The 15504-nt window shown below is 46.0% G+C and overlaps 3 protein-coding genes across 3 annotated transcripts; 1 reads left to right on the top strand and 2 right to left on the bottom strand.

Annotated features, from left to right (window-relative positions):
• Nucleotides 1–2109: 2109 nt before the first annotated feature.
• fam89a (family with sequence similarity 89 member A) lies at nt 2110–5721 on the bottom strand. Its single transcript, XM_077016466.1, has 2 exons — nt 5296–5721; nt 2110–4558 (listed from the first exon to the last, which is right to left on the bottom strand). The coding sequence occupies exons 1-2, from the start codon at nt 5545–5547 to the stop codon at nt 4283–4285; spliced, it is 528 nt and encodes a 175-aa protein (XP_076872581.1). The 5' UTR covers nt 5548–5721; the 3' UTR covers nt 2110–4282.
• A 1158-nt stretch (nt 5722–6879) lies between these two features.
• Nucleotides 6880–11367, bottom strand: sprtn (SprT-like N-terminal domain). The gene is made up of 5 exons (XM_077016465.1): nt 10664–11367; nt 10441–10540; nt 10162–10290; nt 9601–9892; nt 6880–9449 (listed from the first exon to the last, which is right to left on the bottom strand). Exons 1-5 carry the CDS (start codon nt 10945–10947, stop codon nt 8347–8349), a joined length of 1908 nt encoding a protein of 635 aa, XP_076872580.1. The 5' UTR covers nt 10948–11367; the 3' UTR covers nt 6880–8346.
• A 48-nt stretch (nt 11368–11415) lies between these two features.
• Nucleotides 11416–14074, top strand: exoc8 (exocyst complex component 8). The gene has a single exon (XM_077016464.1). The coding sequence runs from the start codon at nt 11554–11556 to the stop codon at nt 13609–13611; it is 2058 nt and encodes a 685-aa protein (XP_076872579.1). The 5' UTR covers nt 11416–11553; the 3' UTR covers nt 13612–14074.
• Nucleotides 14075–15504: the final 1430 nt, after the last annotated feature.

Genomic DNA, 15504 nt, shown 5'->3' with positions numbered 1-15504 from the left:
ACACTTACCAAAGTTATTTTCACCTTCACTACCCTGAAGGGATTTTCCTCAAACAGAGAGCAGGAGAAGGAGGAATGTTTGAATGTGGCTTTGGTGAGCTAATGGCAGTTGTGTGCCCATCTCTAAATAACCACTGATGAAAACTGAAACACCCAGACACCTTCCCAAGACCTTAAACACAGAATGCCTATAATGACAGGGTTGGTTATGGATAATGGCCCTTTTATTTTGCAGCACAGTGCAATTCCAGGTATTCTGTCAGAATATCAGAAGTTAACCCATTCAAACTGGTTTCAGTGTGCAATTCCTGAGCTTACCCATGAATCAACGGAGACGTGTCTGAGAACTGGTCTGTCTGATGTCTGTTCTCAGTACAGGTTAGACTAGGCACTACAGGTTCCATTTAAATATTTAAAACTTCGTTTTCATGCAAGAGACTACTTTGTGATAGTTTTCATGGGGAATGAGGCAATTTTAGAGCTGGAGGGGTTGTGAAAGTATCTATATTCATCTTTATTCAGGTTATTATGCCATTAAAGAGCTGCAGGTGTAGTCTGGCTAATCAGCTTAGTGTCACATATACACGTCTCCGTATGTACTGTAGCATGCAAAGACATCGATTCAAGATAAGTGGCTAAAATACAAACTAGTTTGTGCAACGCATAGTGTTGACCTTTGTTACGGGGTCATTTTAATTTGGTTTTATGGTTTAGAAACAGTTTAAATGCTGGATGATGCCTAGAAGAAACAGTGGAGTGACTGGGATTTGGTCATAAAACAAAGACCACAGCAGAATGAGTTTATAATGGCCAGTGATTATATGATACGAGTTGCTGTTTCAAATATCAAAGCTAAATGAGCTTTATAAAATTATCTCTTTGGTATCTCCTGAAACGTGTTGCCATTTCACTCAATCTACTGAGCAGAAACCCCAGTCAAAATGGAGTGGCTTTGTTCTTCAATCAAGATTACAGTAATCTGCTCTAATCTCCTAAAAAGGTGTTTAGATGCATGGAGATGTATATTTAGCTGTGTAAAGAGAAATCTTGTAACAGCTGTAACTCACAGTCCTCTGTTCAGTCGCTGTTCATCTGAGCATCAGAACGGTCAAAACGAATGATTTTCTTGACTTTGGTACCACACACTACCGTCTGTCTCCAGTATACACCACCAAAACTGGCATGGGTAAAAAATGCAATCACATTGAGCTCAGGTTCTGCTTGGTCCACGGTGATGGATCAGAACTTCAACAAGCAATTGGTTTATCGAGCCACGGTGAGTATTTATCAGTCTGGAAGCCTCTGTGCAACGCAGTCATTTCCACATGGTACATTTCATGGTACAACACATCCAGCATCTTGCTGAATCTGTGCCCAGGCAAATTAGTGCTGAGCTGGAGGCCACAAGAGACACAGCAGGCTGCTATACGTGAGCCTAATAACACTGCCAACCCAGAGCACGTCACTGCAAACCAGTAGTTGTATGCAGAAATGAGAAACACACATATGGTTTAATGTAAAAGATACAAAGTGTTACCAAGCTGCAAAGGTGATGTGTCACCGTTTTCAGCTGTTATTGTTTAGATATTGAAAACGGTTTAGGCTCACAGATTAAACGGTTTCTTGGTAGCAGTCTTTCAACTAGCCTACTGCCAACATTTCTCAGATGCTACATTTATAGTATTGGCTTGTGTCTTGGAACAATACTGTGGGTTTTCAAATAGTTTCTGACTGCTCAAATAGATTTCTGTTTAACTCACTGAGGCTATATATATATATATATATATATATATATATATATATATATATATATATATACATACATTAGATTGCCAGAAAGTCATGTGACATGGCTGTATATTAAAATCAGAATCGCGTTTCACCGTAAATTTGCACACGTGAGGGACTCAACTTTGGCTAGTCGGCAGCTCTGCTGAAGAAACGATCAAATATCCTGGTATGCGTGCATGTGCAGGCGGAGTGTGAACCACACTCTTCCTGTCATTCATGTGGTGCGATATTCTAATTACAGAGTGAGATTAAGGGGATTAAGGTCAATTTACCTGCTGGCGCTGTCACATCAATTAAAGACAATTACAGATCCTTATTTGAATAATACCTTTAATATATTTATTACATGTACAAAACAGTCCTCCAAAACTGACAGTAGTAAGGTCATTCTGTAGAATAATGCAAACATACAAACTTTACTTTGCATAAGATAAAAGGTTTCGCTTATACACCTGCTTTATTATCATGACTCCAACCCCTTTGACAAAGAAACGGAAGTAAAATATAATATAATGACACGATGTGTACGGCCAAGCCCGTCATAACTTCATCCAGTTAAAGCATTTACCATCACCACATGAAAAGCCCCAAAGGAAAACCGCTCTCGACCACCTACAGTTCACAGCAACAACCGACTATTCAGTTCACCCATTGGCACGGTCATGAGATTTCTACAGGGGGCGTGGGCCTTCAATACAATATCTGATTGAAGAGAGATCAACGCGGCATTTCTAGAACGTTCTGTTTTAGGGTACTGCAAATGTGGTGCGTGAGGTTACAGAACCGTCGGTACTTGGTCCGGGGAAGGGCAGCAAATCCATGAGTCCAGTCCCAGTGCTGAACGAGTGGAGATATTTTAGCTCTATTCAATAGTGACTGTTCGCCCCTCTTGCCGATATGCATTATAACTGATAGCTGTTTTAAATACAACAGATTGCCCACCGAGATGTATATAATGTGAACATCCACCGGGCTCGGACTGGCCACCTGACCTTTTGAGACATGATCTCAAAGTGCCACCACCTCACACGAACATAACACACAGTGACCGTTCCAAACACACAAAGCCAGACCATCCACCAAGAAAAAAAAAAAACAAACAGAAAACACTTCAAGAAACATTTACAAAGTTCAGAATAAATGTCAACGATACACAGCTTGTGTCTTTGGTTTGTGTGTCTGATCACTGATGAAAGGTGATGAAGACCGCCCTCCAGTTTGACCTCATCAAGACGTGCAGAGGTCACCAGAACGTCCTAACGTAGTGCACCCATTAGTCCCCTGATATCCCAAAGATGAAGCCATAGGTATTGGAAGACTGAACATTAGCACCCATATTAATAGGCATTCATGTTTTTGTTTAAAAGCTTGAATATCATTATAATACTGTTATTTCATTGTAGGCTACTTATACAAACTCAAATGCCTCTTGGAAAAAAAAGGCTAAACTCACTCCCCCCTGAATAACATTAGGAAATGTATTATGTACCTCTACAGTGTGATTTAATTGGGTAGTGTATGTAAGACAACATGCCATGATAGACCATAAGTCACATTTTCTGCAAAGTCAAAACTTTGAACAGAGCCGTTATGAGCATCTTATCTGTGGTTTCATCAGACGGCTCTTGCCAAGCGGTTACATATGCTCTAGGGTATAACAACATGGGGGAAAGGACTGCTACCGCAAAACGAGGATGCCTTGAGTACTACTGAACATTGAACACTGGTGCAGACCCAAGATGAAGTCAATTAACTTTATGAGGAGCACCAGTTTAGATGATCAGACCCTGGATTATGCAGTTATAGGTAGTATTTCCAGCATTGCATCAATTCACATTTTTTAAAACCCATATCCGACCCATAGTGTGTAACGTGTGTTACTGGACCGATACTACAAACTGACTACAACAGGGGCAACATGTCTGCTCCTCGAGCTCTGCCGCCCCACAGAGGTGACACTCCTAATCTAGCACATCTGAGTCATATTAAAAGATGCTACTGAAGGGTTGAGTGGGTCAGGTATGGTAGATTAGGGCGGGAAGTAAACCGCAGGGCCGTGGTTCACAGCAGCAGACCTGGGCTCCCCTGAGCTACAACAAAACGAGAGTCATCCGTCTACAGTCTGGATTCAGCGGGATGTTACCCAACATACTCCGCCTCCAGAACTCTGTCAACAGAAAGATATAGTTCAACATTTTTTAGTGTAAACGTTAATATTAGAGCTGTGCTTCACTCTGTATAAACAAGTCATATAAAATCTTAAAACATCAATTAAAACAACAACAAAAAAACACTATAATGTAGCATTATATAATAAATAATCTTGGTTTATATTTTCTGTAAAAAAAAAAAAAAAAAAGTCTACTGGAAATAAAGAACAAAAAGCCAGCAAAGCTTGCAAAAGTATTACTGCTTTGTCCACGTAAGGACAGCATTTGGGCTCAGCTGTAGCCAAACCAGTTTAAGGGTAAGATGGCACTCATTGTCATCCATCATATTGTGATATGAAAGGACTCGTGTAACCACTTGTCCTTGGACGTCCCATTCTGTGGCGAGGTCTCATTTCCGTCCGGTGTCTCGGTTGGGGTTATGCCGGATTCAGTATAATACTCCTCATCCTCGTCAAAGTATCCGTTTTCCATCCCGTAAGGTCCGTCCGCACTTGACCCGGCCGAAAGGTCTTGGCAACTTCCCTTGTACTCCTGGATGGACTCGTGAAGTGACCACAGCTGACAAAGCAAAGACATATCCTGCTGCCGCAACCCCACCTGCACAAAAAACACCACCATAACGACTCTTCTCTTCCACCCCACCATGACTGGTTACATATATTAGTACCTCAACCAGCTGGCTAGAGAACTTTTTAAGACCCCAATTTAGTTTAACAAAGCCACTCAGTTAACAAACACCGATATGATTATAGAAGTCTTTTTTTATAACTATAAACGTGTATAGATTACATACACACATTATATATATATATATATATATATATATATATATATATATATATATATATATATATATATATATATATATATATATATATATATATATATACACACACACACACACACACACAAGCAAGTTTATCTGATTGACGTGGCTTTGGTAGTGCTTGCTAGATGTATGGCAAGAGAAAAAGGGTACAATTAGATCAATGTAATTCGTTCGTCTCTTTTATTAGAAGGCACAACTACTAGCGTAGCTACGTATATTTGATTATGTTCCCGAAGTGTTTGTACGGTCATAATTAGTGTTTGTACGGTCATAATTAGTGTTTGTACGGGTTTAACTCATTAGCCACCTCGGCTAAGCGGTTCGTTCTCGCCGCTGACTGACAAACCAGCTCACGGCGCGCGAGGACGGTTTCGTGACCGAGACTAGCCCAGGTAGCTAAGAGACCGTTCACTTTCACCAGAACAGACGATAAAACAGGGGGTTAAAAAAACACAGTTAAGACAGCTCAAAAAACTAAAACGAGTGTTTTGTAGACACGCCTCACCATTTCTTTTCTAAGAAGGGCCAAAGCCGCGTCGAGGTTGGCCGGTTTATTGGCCGCGGGGCCGTGGTGGAGGCTGCGGCCTCGGCTCAGGTCGTCCTGGATCATGGTCTTCTTCACGTACAGCCGCTCCATCTCCCGCCACGAGCCGCCGCTGGAGTTGAGCAGCCCGCTCAGGCTCTTGGGCAGCGGGGGGAGACCCTCTATGCAGGCCGGCGTGCCTCCCGCTGTCCCGTTCGCCGACTTGCCGTTCATAATTTTTTGTTTTTTCCTTTTACAACCAAATGTCCTGTAGAAGTAAAGGAATAAAGTCACACATGCGGCGGTGTCTAAAAGGATCCCAGCGTGTGAATAAATGGCACAGAAATACTGTACTGAACCACTGAAGGGCTCGGGTTGGTGCTTCCTGCCTCTTTAACTGGAGTCCAAACACACGGGGCGTGAGCAGCGCTGACGACGCACAAACACACACCACTGAATATTCATAAGAAGTCATTTCCCCTCTTGATCACTAGACATCTGTCATTTAGTGTCCTATGTTTTCAAACACCCGTACAAAACAGATAATCAGTGTAAAATGTGAGTTAAATTCTGCCCGTGATAACATAAACATCAGTTCCATAAATAGCTACACTAGGTATATCATCATTGTTGTTGTTTTTTGTTTGTTTTTAATTTTCTTTGCAAAATCGCAATGAAACAGAATGTTATTTTCCTACACTATTCAGCGACGTTTCTGGCTATGCTGCACAAAGTCAATATTTAAGACCTTGACTTTTAAAACCCTAAATGGAGTGACTTGAGGTGAGGTCACAAAATAACACACACACACACACACACATCAGCATTAGTGAGCAGATGGCAGGCAGCAGGAGCTACACAGCCTCCCTGTCCTGATGCGACACACATCCCCACCGGAGATAACACACTCCACCCCACCGCCATGTGGCCACGGTGACCCACACACGTGACGCGCGCGCAGCTGCGAGGTGCGGGGGTTGTTCCGAGTCTCGAGACCTACTAAAGCGTGTAATAGCACGCGCTGGTCGCCAAGGCCAGACCTGCCAGTCGCGGTTTTTGTCCCGACGACAAAGGCCGAAGACAGGGGGATGGGAGGATGAGAACACCGCGGGCGGGGTCACACGCGTCGGAAGACTTGATTTCACTCCAGACACATAAACAAACCCTGTGAACCTGCATCATCAGCGAGAGTGCTGCTTTTAACAGAGTTACAGAGCGGTGTGTTTGCCACCTTTATGGGTGAAGCCCTCGTGTCGCAAAGCAAAGAGCCACTTTACATGAATTAGAACAATAATTACTTTATAGTGGCGGGTTGTCAGAGCTGTCATTCCTAGTGTAGGTACACCCAGTCAAACTGGATATTCCTAATCACACATCAGTAAGTACTTCATACGAGTGGTTGGCAGTATTATCAATACGATATAGCCACACCCCAAATTACTGGTGATATTTGGTCATTAGAAAACAATCTAGTCAGATAGTGTAAATAGAGACGGCTCCACCCTGATGTTCTATAACTGGGTCATGAAAACAGGGTAGAGTTTGAAGGCACGAAACGATTAGGGGTAGAAAAAAAAACAAACAAACATTTTATTTTTTTAAAATCAAACAAGAAATTAAGACAAATATTCCAAAAACATACAAAATGACAAGTAAAACAGGTTAAATTTTCATTCATCAAAAACATCTGTTTAAAATTATTTTATGATAAGTGTTTAGCGGTTTGTCATTCAGTCTTGAAATGTTGAAAACAACACTTTCTACTTGTAAACAAGAACTTCAAAAATTCAAACATCCGAGTCTGGAGTCAACATGTACAGTAAGAACCCTATCATTCTAAACCCATAACTGGTAAAAGGCATGCCAAAATATGAAAGTTTTGATCTAAATCCAAAGCTTTTGCATCATGTAACATGTTATTATGTGCCTTAAACACCCGGACATCCTGAAACACCACAAGCCATTCAAGTCATAAAAGATAATTCTTCCGAGACGCAGATTGCAGGAGTTTTAAAAGGTGATCAACTGTTTCCCACCTTCCACAGTGTTGTGTACCAGACATGAGTGGAACAAGATCCAACAGGAACTAATGTCTTTTCTGGGGTGGGGTTAGCCATTAAACAGAGAAGCATGTTCTTATGGAACAGGTCAAAAACACACTATTGGCATGGGCAGAACAGATAGTGTGATACTTCTGGACTAGAAGAACTCAAAGTCTTCTGTGCTAACTGTCATTACAGCACTGGCCTTTGCGATTTGATCCCAGAATGCTTCCATGAGTCTTGTGACAAATTACTGAAGGATTTGGATCGTCTTTTTTGGACGACGAGAAACCTGACTGCCCACATTAGGCAGAAATATGATATTTCGCCTATATCTGGAATGACGGCACCAGGAACCATTATTGATTATGCAGAGATGGAATCGTCTTTGCTAGACTGACCTTGCATAAAACGGAGAGCAGAGGAGAAGAGAGGAATCCAATACCGCTACTCTGGCACGAAGGCGTCTGACAACGGCGTCGAGTCTGTAACCACTGACGGCAATTATGCTGCCAATCACAGTAATAGTGCTTGGTCACAGCCCTCAATGTTGTAATGATCCTCTCTTGGGCAAAAATGTTATTAGACGCTTGACAAACAGGACCGTTTTTTTCTTTGTAAATGCACATAATGGCTTGGGCTAATAATTTGTACTCCATCACATATCCTGGTATTGTGGATAATTACATGATTTTTTGATAATTACATGAACTAATCTGCCCTGAATCTAAATGCCAATGTTTTCAAGCTAAACTTGAAACTCACTTTTTATCTAAACATTGGTGAAAATGGAAGTTGTTGTTCAGCAGGGCAGATTTTCCAACACTAAAGAATGTGCTCACTGCATTCTTTCTCCAATCAGGTCACCGCTACAGAACGTAGAAATTAAAATTCCCTTCTGACACGTGCATGCAAGCACACAGGTGTACAAACACACACCTGTGCACACGTGCACGAACGCGCACACACACACACAACTTCAGTGTATGGATCACGTTAGGCAGGAGTCTAAATGCTCATTAATTTTAGACTCTAACACTTGGCTCTGACACACAGGGCAGTGCACAGTGAGGGCAGCAGAGCCGAAGGGGCTGCTATCTGCCCCAGAACGCCCACCAGGGGGCGCGTCAGCAGCCCGACCCTCTTCTCTGTGCTCCCCGGAGGAGACGGAGGCAGAGCTGGAGGCGGACGACTGGCTCACCGCACGCTCAAAGAAATCAAAGATGTGTGCAGATTTGCGCTCCTCGCGGGACCGTTTCCTCCCTCCTGATGCAGCACCTCCCGCCCTGTGGGGGCTTCCGGAGAGGCCCGGGGTGAAGACGGAAAAGCACGAGTCCGACTTTTCAGGGCTTCCAAACCACTTGGAACTGGAACCTGGAACGCCACTTCCCGGCTTCCTTTGGCTTCCACGGTCTGTGCAAGCGGAATCCGGAACACCGCCTCCGGAATTTTTGGGGTTGCCAAAGTATTTAGAAAGACGCGGCTCTGTAAAAGCAGGCATGTGTCCAGCAGTGTCACTTGTGGAACTCCTGCTGAGCAGGTTAGTTTTAGTAGGTTTTGTACTTTGAGCTGGCTGCCCTGGAGGTTTTGCATTCAAGGTAGGCTTGTTAGAAAGCTGGTTTGGGATGGTAGAAGATACGGACTTTAAGGCGCCGGTGGTGCTGGTTGCTTTCTGAGGAGGGTGCAAGCTTCTGGCCTGGAAGAGGTCCTTCACCGTCCTCTGAGTGGGTCTCATCAAACTCTCGTTGGCCTTTGTGACTCTCACAGGTGAGCCGTTGATGTTGACGAAGGCTTTGGTGTTGCTGACGGACTTTTTAGGAAGCACGGTCACAGTGCTGGTACTGACCCGCCAATCTGATCCAGGCGGGCAGGGCCGAGGAGTGGAGTCTGACATGAGTTCCGTCTGCGTTGGGCTGAGCCATGGTTTAAGGTTTGTGGGCAAAGTTTTATCTGGCTCCTGAGTTGCTCTTAAAGGAAGTGTAGGACTCTGGCTGCGTGGTTTCTGGACAGACACCGGGGACTGCGTGCTTGCTCCAAGAATGAAACCTCTACCGCTGAAAGGAATGATGTTCCTGATATCCTGAGAACCTGACCCTAAAAAAGAGAAAATAATGTGTAATACTGTACCATAAATGCGCTCAAACACGAAAGGTTTCCATCAGTAAAATAAATTTGACGTCACTGAACACTCCTCCCAAGGAGCAGTGCCTAAAATCCCCGTGAATGGTGATGTGGTTCACGTCACCTGCAGAGCTGCTGGCTGGCTTCCTTCCATCCATGACCTTCTTCGATGCGTTCTTCTCCTTCTTCTCCTCACTCTTGCCCTTTTTCCCATAATTCTCAGGCTCTTTGACTTTGGTGTAAGTGCCTCCGCAGGTTCTTCGGTGGTCCTCCCACCAGGGGTCTCTGGCCGACGGGGCCCGGTTCATCGCCCGTTTCACGTAGCCAAAGAACGGCTTGCGGTTCTGACACGGACCATCACAACGCCACCAGTGTTGCCGGTAAACATCCACCTCATCGTGGAAGGAATGATAAACCTGGGAAAAGAGAGCTGTCAATCAGATGAGTCTGTGATGCAGGATATAGTACAACTGAAAGATATAACCTAAAATACAGGGCGTTGAGTATCATCATCATCACCATCATGTGGGTGTCTGTTAGGCAATAGGAGCAGTACGTTTAAGGTACAGTGTATTGCAATATTCAAAGAGGCTTGACTTCTGTGATTGATCCATTCATATGTGTGTGGCAGTGGTGTACGCATCACGGGAAAGATGAACAGAATGACTCTGCAAGTAATGCATACAGTGATTTTTGTTCCACTGGCTTGATTTATTCGGTTCATGTGTTTGCAGAATTCCGGTCCGTGACCGTCCCGGTCTCTGTTGTTTTGGGTCACAAACAGCAGCGCGTGTATCATCTCGTGCAATAGTGTCTGGGGACATAAAAAGATTCAATAAAAACGGTGTCGCAAAGCAACACACTTAACAAATACACTGTAAATATATTTAAAGCCACGTAAATAGTGCATTCACACGAGTGCCACCGCTGTGGTTTTGTTCCTGTTCTGAACACATTTACCAACCTGCACCAGGTCTCTTCGGGGTCTAAGTTTCAGAAGAGGTTCGCTGAGACGAATGGAGCACAAGCCCCCTCTCCCTTCATACGAACACACACCAGCACACCTGATTTAAAACACACAGTCGTGTTTATATTAACATCACGGCCTGGAGCCGCCACAACGTTGAAGACCAGCACTAATAACCATCTCAAAGGCCCATCATGGGTGTAGGTCTCCCCGGGCTTACAGGGTCATACGAGGGCTCCACTTCACCTCCACCCCACCGAGCTTCCCCCAGAAGAACATCTGGTTGAACTGCAGGAACATGGACCTCACGTCCGGGTTCGGGTCCAGCGTCTCCCACGACTCGTCCACTACGGACAGCGGCCTGTCGGGCGGCCCACAGGAGCCCACCTTACGCTTCTTACTGACGGGGCCGTTATCTCCGCCATCGACCCACGACGACGCCGAGGCCTCGTTATCGAACTGCTCCTGCAGGCGGAGGGCGAGTAAGAAGTCGTCGCGCTCCATGACCCGGTACCGGTACCGGCCCGGCCCGCTAACACCGCTAGCTAACGGCAGCTAACTCGCTCATTTACGTATCGGCTCATTCCATATTGTACTACAGTCTCTAACTAGCGGTCTCGCACACGATTACTGTTATAATCGCATTTAGAAACAAATATATTCGGACGTGTAAAGCCAAATTTTATTGGTTTACACATAAACAGCTAGTTAGCTAACATGCTAACGCTCGCGCTTCTTGTTTGGGCTGCAGTGAGGGATGCCGGGATACGTCTGTTTCTCCGGGACGCGTAAATATGACGATGAACTTTAAACAAAACAAAACCAGTAACGAGCTTGTCAGATATGTCGGTTATTTTATACATTTTTTTTTATAAAATTAAAACATTTAACAAATGAAAACAAGCGATTATTTGTCCCAATCAAGATGTCATGTTTGTATCGTTCCGCTACTATTGGTGTTCGGCCGGTCCCGTGCTATGACGTAAGCAGGAGGAAGAGGAAGAGGAAGAAGGTTCGTGGTGGAGCTGAAATGGCTGCTGCGTGAATTCCTCAAATAATCGCAATCGCGGCCGAAATTCTCAAAGGTTCAGGAGTGACCCAGTCGCTAAGATGACAGACACTGGAAACAGGCTGCGCAAGCAGCTGGAATCGGCCAATTTCGACCCGCAAAACTACGTGAAGCAGCTCTCGCAGCAGTCTGACGGCGACAGGGATCTGCAGGAGCACCGACAGAAGATCCAGACCCTGGCCGACGAGACAGCCCAGAACCTCAAGAAAAACGTGTACAAGAACTACCGGCAGTTTATAGAGACCGCGAAGGAGATTTCGTATCTGGAGAGTGAGATGTATCAGCTGAGCCACATCCTAACGGAGCAGAAGAGCATTATGGAGAGCATAACCCAGGCCCTCCTGTCCACAGACAAGGATGAAACTGCTAAAGAAATGCTAGCAGCCTTCCCCAAGGAAACGGAGGAGGTGAAGCAGAGAACACTGACCACGCTCCTCGAAAAGGTGGAAGGCTGCAGTAACATCATGGAGACCCCCGGCAGGTATCTGGTTTACAACGGCGATCTGCTCGAATATGACGCGGACAACATGTCCCAGATACAGAAGGTGCACGCGTTTCTGATGAACGACTGCCTGCTCATTGCTACGTGGCTGCCGAACAGGCGTGGCATTATCAAATACAAATACAGCGCCCTTTACGACCTAGAGAGCTTCGCCATCGTCAACGTGAAGGACAACCCTCCCATGAAAGACATGTTCAAGATTCTCATGTTCCCAGACAGCCGTATTTTCCAAGCGGAGAACAGCAAGGTCAAGAAGGAGTGGTTGGAGATCCTGGAGGAGACCAAGAAAAACAAAGTGGCTAAAGACAGGCACAAGAAAGAGGAGGAGGTCCCCACGTCGCCCGTCAGGCAGGAGGTCTCCACCAACCCGTTTGACGAAGACGACGTGCCTCTGGACTCCGAGGAGGTGGTGGACCTGAGCCCCGAGTGGATCCAGGAGCTGCCAGAAGACCTGGACGTATGCATCGCGCAGCGGGACTTCGAGGGCGCCGTGGACCTGGTGGACAAGCTGGGCGAGTACCTGCGGGACGAGCCTCTGAGCCCGCGGGTCAAGGACCTCCGGGCCAAAGTGGACGAGCGCGTGCGGCAGCTGACGGAGGTGCTGGTGTTCGAGCTCTCGCCGGGCCGCTCGCTCCGCGGCGGGCCCAAAGCGACGCGGCGGGCGGTGTCACAGCTGGTGCGACTGGGTCAGTCGACCAAGGCCTGCGAGCTGTTCCTGGCCAACCGGGCGGCGGCCGTGCACACGGCCATCCGGCAGCTCCGCATCGAGGGCGCCACCCTCCTCTATGTCCAGAAGCTCTGCAACGTCTTCTTTACGGGCCTGCTGGAGACGGCGCGCGAGTTCGAGACGGACTTCGCCGGCAACGCGGGCTGCTACTCGGCCTTCGTGGTGTGGTCGCGCTCGGCCGTCACCATGTTCGTGGACACCTTCAGCAAGCAGGTGTTCGACAGCAACGAGAACCTGTCCACGGCCGCCGAGTGCGTGAAGCTGGCCGGCGAGCACTGCCGGCACCTGGGCGAGATCGGGCTGGACCTCACCTTCATCCTGCAGTCGCTGCTGGTCAAGGACGTCAAGGCGGCGCTGCAGAGCCAGAAGGACGTGATCATCGAGGCCACCAAGCACCGCAACTCTGAGGAGATGTGGAGGAGGATGAACCTGATGACCCCCGAGGCTTTGGCCAAGCTGAAGGACGAGATGCGGGGCTGTGGCGTCACCACCTTCGAGCAGTACACGGGCGACGACTGCTGGGTGAACCTCAGCTACACCGTGGTGGCCTTCACCAAGCAGCTGATGGCCTTCCTGGAGGAAGGTCTGAAGCTCTACTTCCCCGAGCTGCATATGGTTTTCCTGGAGAGCCTGAGGGAGATCATCCTGGTGGCCATGCAGCACGTGGACTACAGCCTGCGCTGTGAGCAGGAGCCTGAGAAGAAGGCCTTCATCCTGCAGAACGCCTCCTTCCTGCACGAGATCGTGCTCCCCGTGGTGGAGAGGAGGTTCCAGGACGGAGTGGGTAAGCCGGCCAAGCAGCTCCAGGACCTGCGGAAGAGCTCCCGGCTGGTCCGCGTCAACCCAGAAAGCACCATGTCTGTGGTGTGACGGGGGAGGATGGCACCGTGTGTGTGGTGTGACGGGGGAGGATGGCACCGTGTGTGTGGTGTGACGGGGGAGGATGGCACCGTGTGTGTGGTGTGACGGGGGAGGATGGCACCGTGTGTGTGGTGTGACGGGGGAGGATGGCACCGTGTGTGTGGTGTGACGGGGGAGGATGGCACCATGTCTGTGGTGTGACGGGGGAGGATGGCACCGTGTGTGTGGTGTGACGGGGGAGATGATCAATATGATTCAGCAGGCACTCACGTCCACTATAATCTAAAAGTTTCATTTTGACACACCAAGACTCAATGATGCCTTCTTCTGATTTAGTTAATCTTTTAATATATTTCATATTAGAAAATGTATAGTTATTTACTTGTACAATTACATGTATTAATGATGCTTTGTAGTGTTATGTATTGCTGTTTATTCATTATAATGCACATCATTAAAATTACTGAAATAATATCCGGTTGGTTGTTGTCTTTGTCTTTTTATTCTCATACTTCTTTAAGAAATGATGAACTGACTCAGGCCACTCTGTGTTCTCTCACCTGCACACACCTGCGAGACCAACCCGGCGTGAGGTGGTAGATTTGTGAACAGGAAGGTGGGACCTGGACACTGCAGGAATCCTGAGTGGTTTTGCTTACACAGAAATATCCTCTCAAGGTCAATAATGACCAGGCCCTGTGTCTGACGCAGAAAGCCAAACGTCCTGGAAACGTATCCTGGAAGTTTATCATACAGACACAAGCTAGAGCTAAGATAACGTGCTCCTGTGTGTCTTGGTTAGCTGTACAATTTGGTATTGGTCAGACAGATCTGTTAGAGAAAAATGCTCTACATTGCATTTCACAGAAATAAGGAATTTTAAAATTAATTATAAAGCATATATTTAAATGTTTCAATTAGAAAAACACATTCCTGCAAAAATGCACAAATATCAATTAGATCCATATATTATATACGCAATGTTAACCTTACTGAATATTTCATTTTTGGTCATTCTGAGATTTTAAACTTGGTGCCCTCTAGTGTGCAAAAACAGAAAATCCGCTGACTAAAAGGGAGAATAATGTCTAATTCGTCCTCCCAATGAATAAAAAACACGCTTGCGTTTCATTATTTTTACTTTTCTTTCTATTTCTTTCTCCGTGTCATATCAGACACTAATCTGGCTTATAAATGGTGTATGTACCCAACTCATTGAATACGTCTCCAGCACGTTTGAAAACGGCGTTGGCGATGTTCAGACCAGAGACCGTATAGCTACAGTACACACCTGACCGTATACAGTACACACCTGACCGTATACAGTCTCATGTTCAGACACGACGGCTGTTGAATTCACGTCCATCGTTCATATTTCATAAACCGTGTTGTATCCCACACTGCTGCACCCGGACATGGTTCATTTCCATCTCAATGGTGATGTAATTTGTAATCATGTCATGTAATTTTTGGGTGTATTGGCAAGTAAAATAAATCATTTTCTGTTGACAAGCCTCTTGTTCTGCGTCCGTCTCATCTCACGAGTCCGTCTCACGTTTCTCAACGTTGGATGAAGGAGAGAGGATTCATCCTGGAGAGAGACTCCTGTTCTCAGCCCATTTATGAGCACGAATGACTACACTCATACATTTCACATTGATACCCATCTCATTTAAAATAAAAAACAACTAGCGGAATATCTGTAGTATAATTGGGTTTATTTCTCCGGCGAATGCCGTTTATATTTTATTACGTGTTGTTAAACACATTCAGTCATAATGTGTTCGACTATTTGAAGTTTTGTGCTGAAAGACCGAAGCGTTAATTTGATGATATTAGATGAGTTCATGATGTTCAGCCCTGCTCCAACACTAGTGGTGTAAACGCCATAGTGCCTCACAC

The sequence above is a fragment of the Brachyhypopomus gauderio genome, chromosome 9 (genome assembly GCF_052324685.1).
Source record: "Brachyhypopomus gauderio isolate BG-103 chromosome 9, BGAUD_0.2, whole genome shotgun sequence".
Taxonomy (NCBI): Eukaryota; Metazoa; Chordata; class Actinopteri; order Gymnotiformes; family Hypopomidae; genus Brachyhypopomus; species Brachyhypopomus gauderio.
The sequence above is the reverse complement of the archived record's forward strand: the minus strand, read 5'-3'. Positions and strand labels throughout refer to the sequence as shown.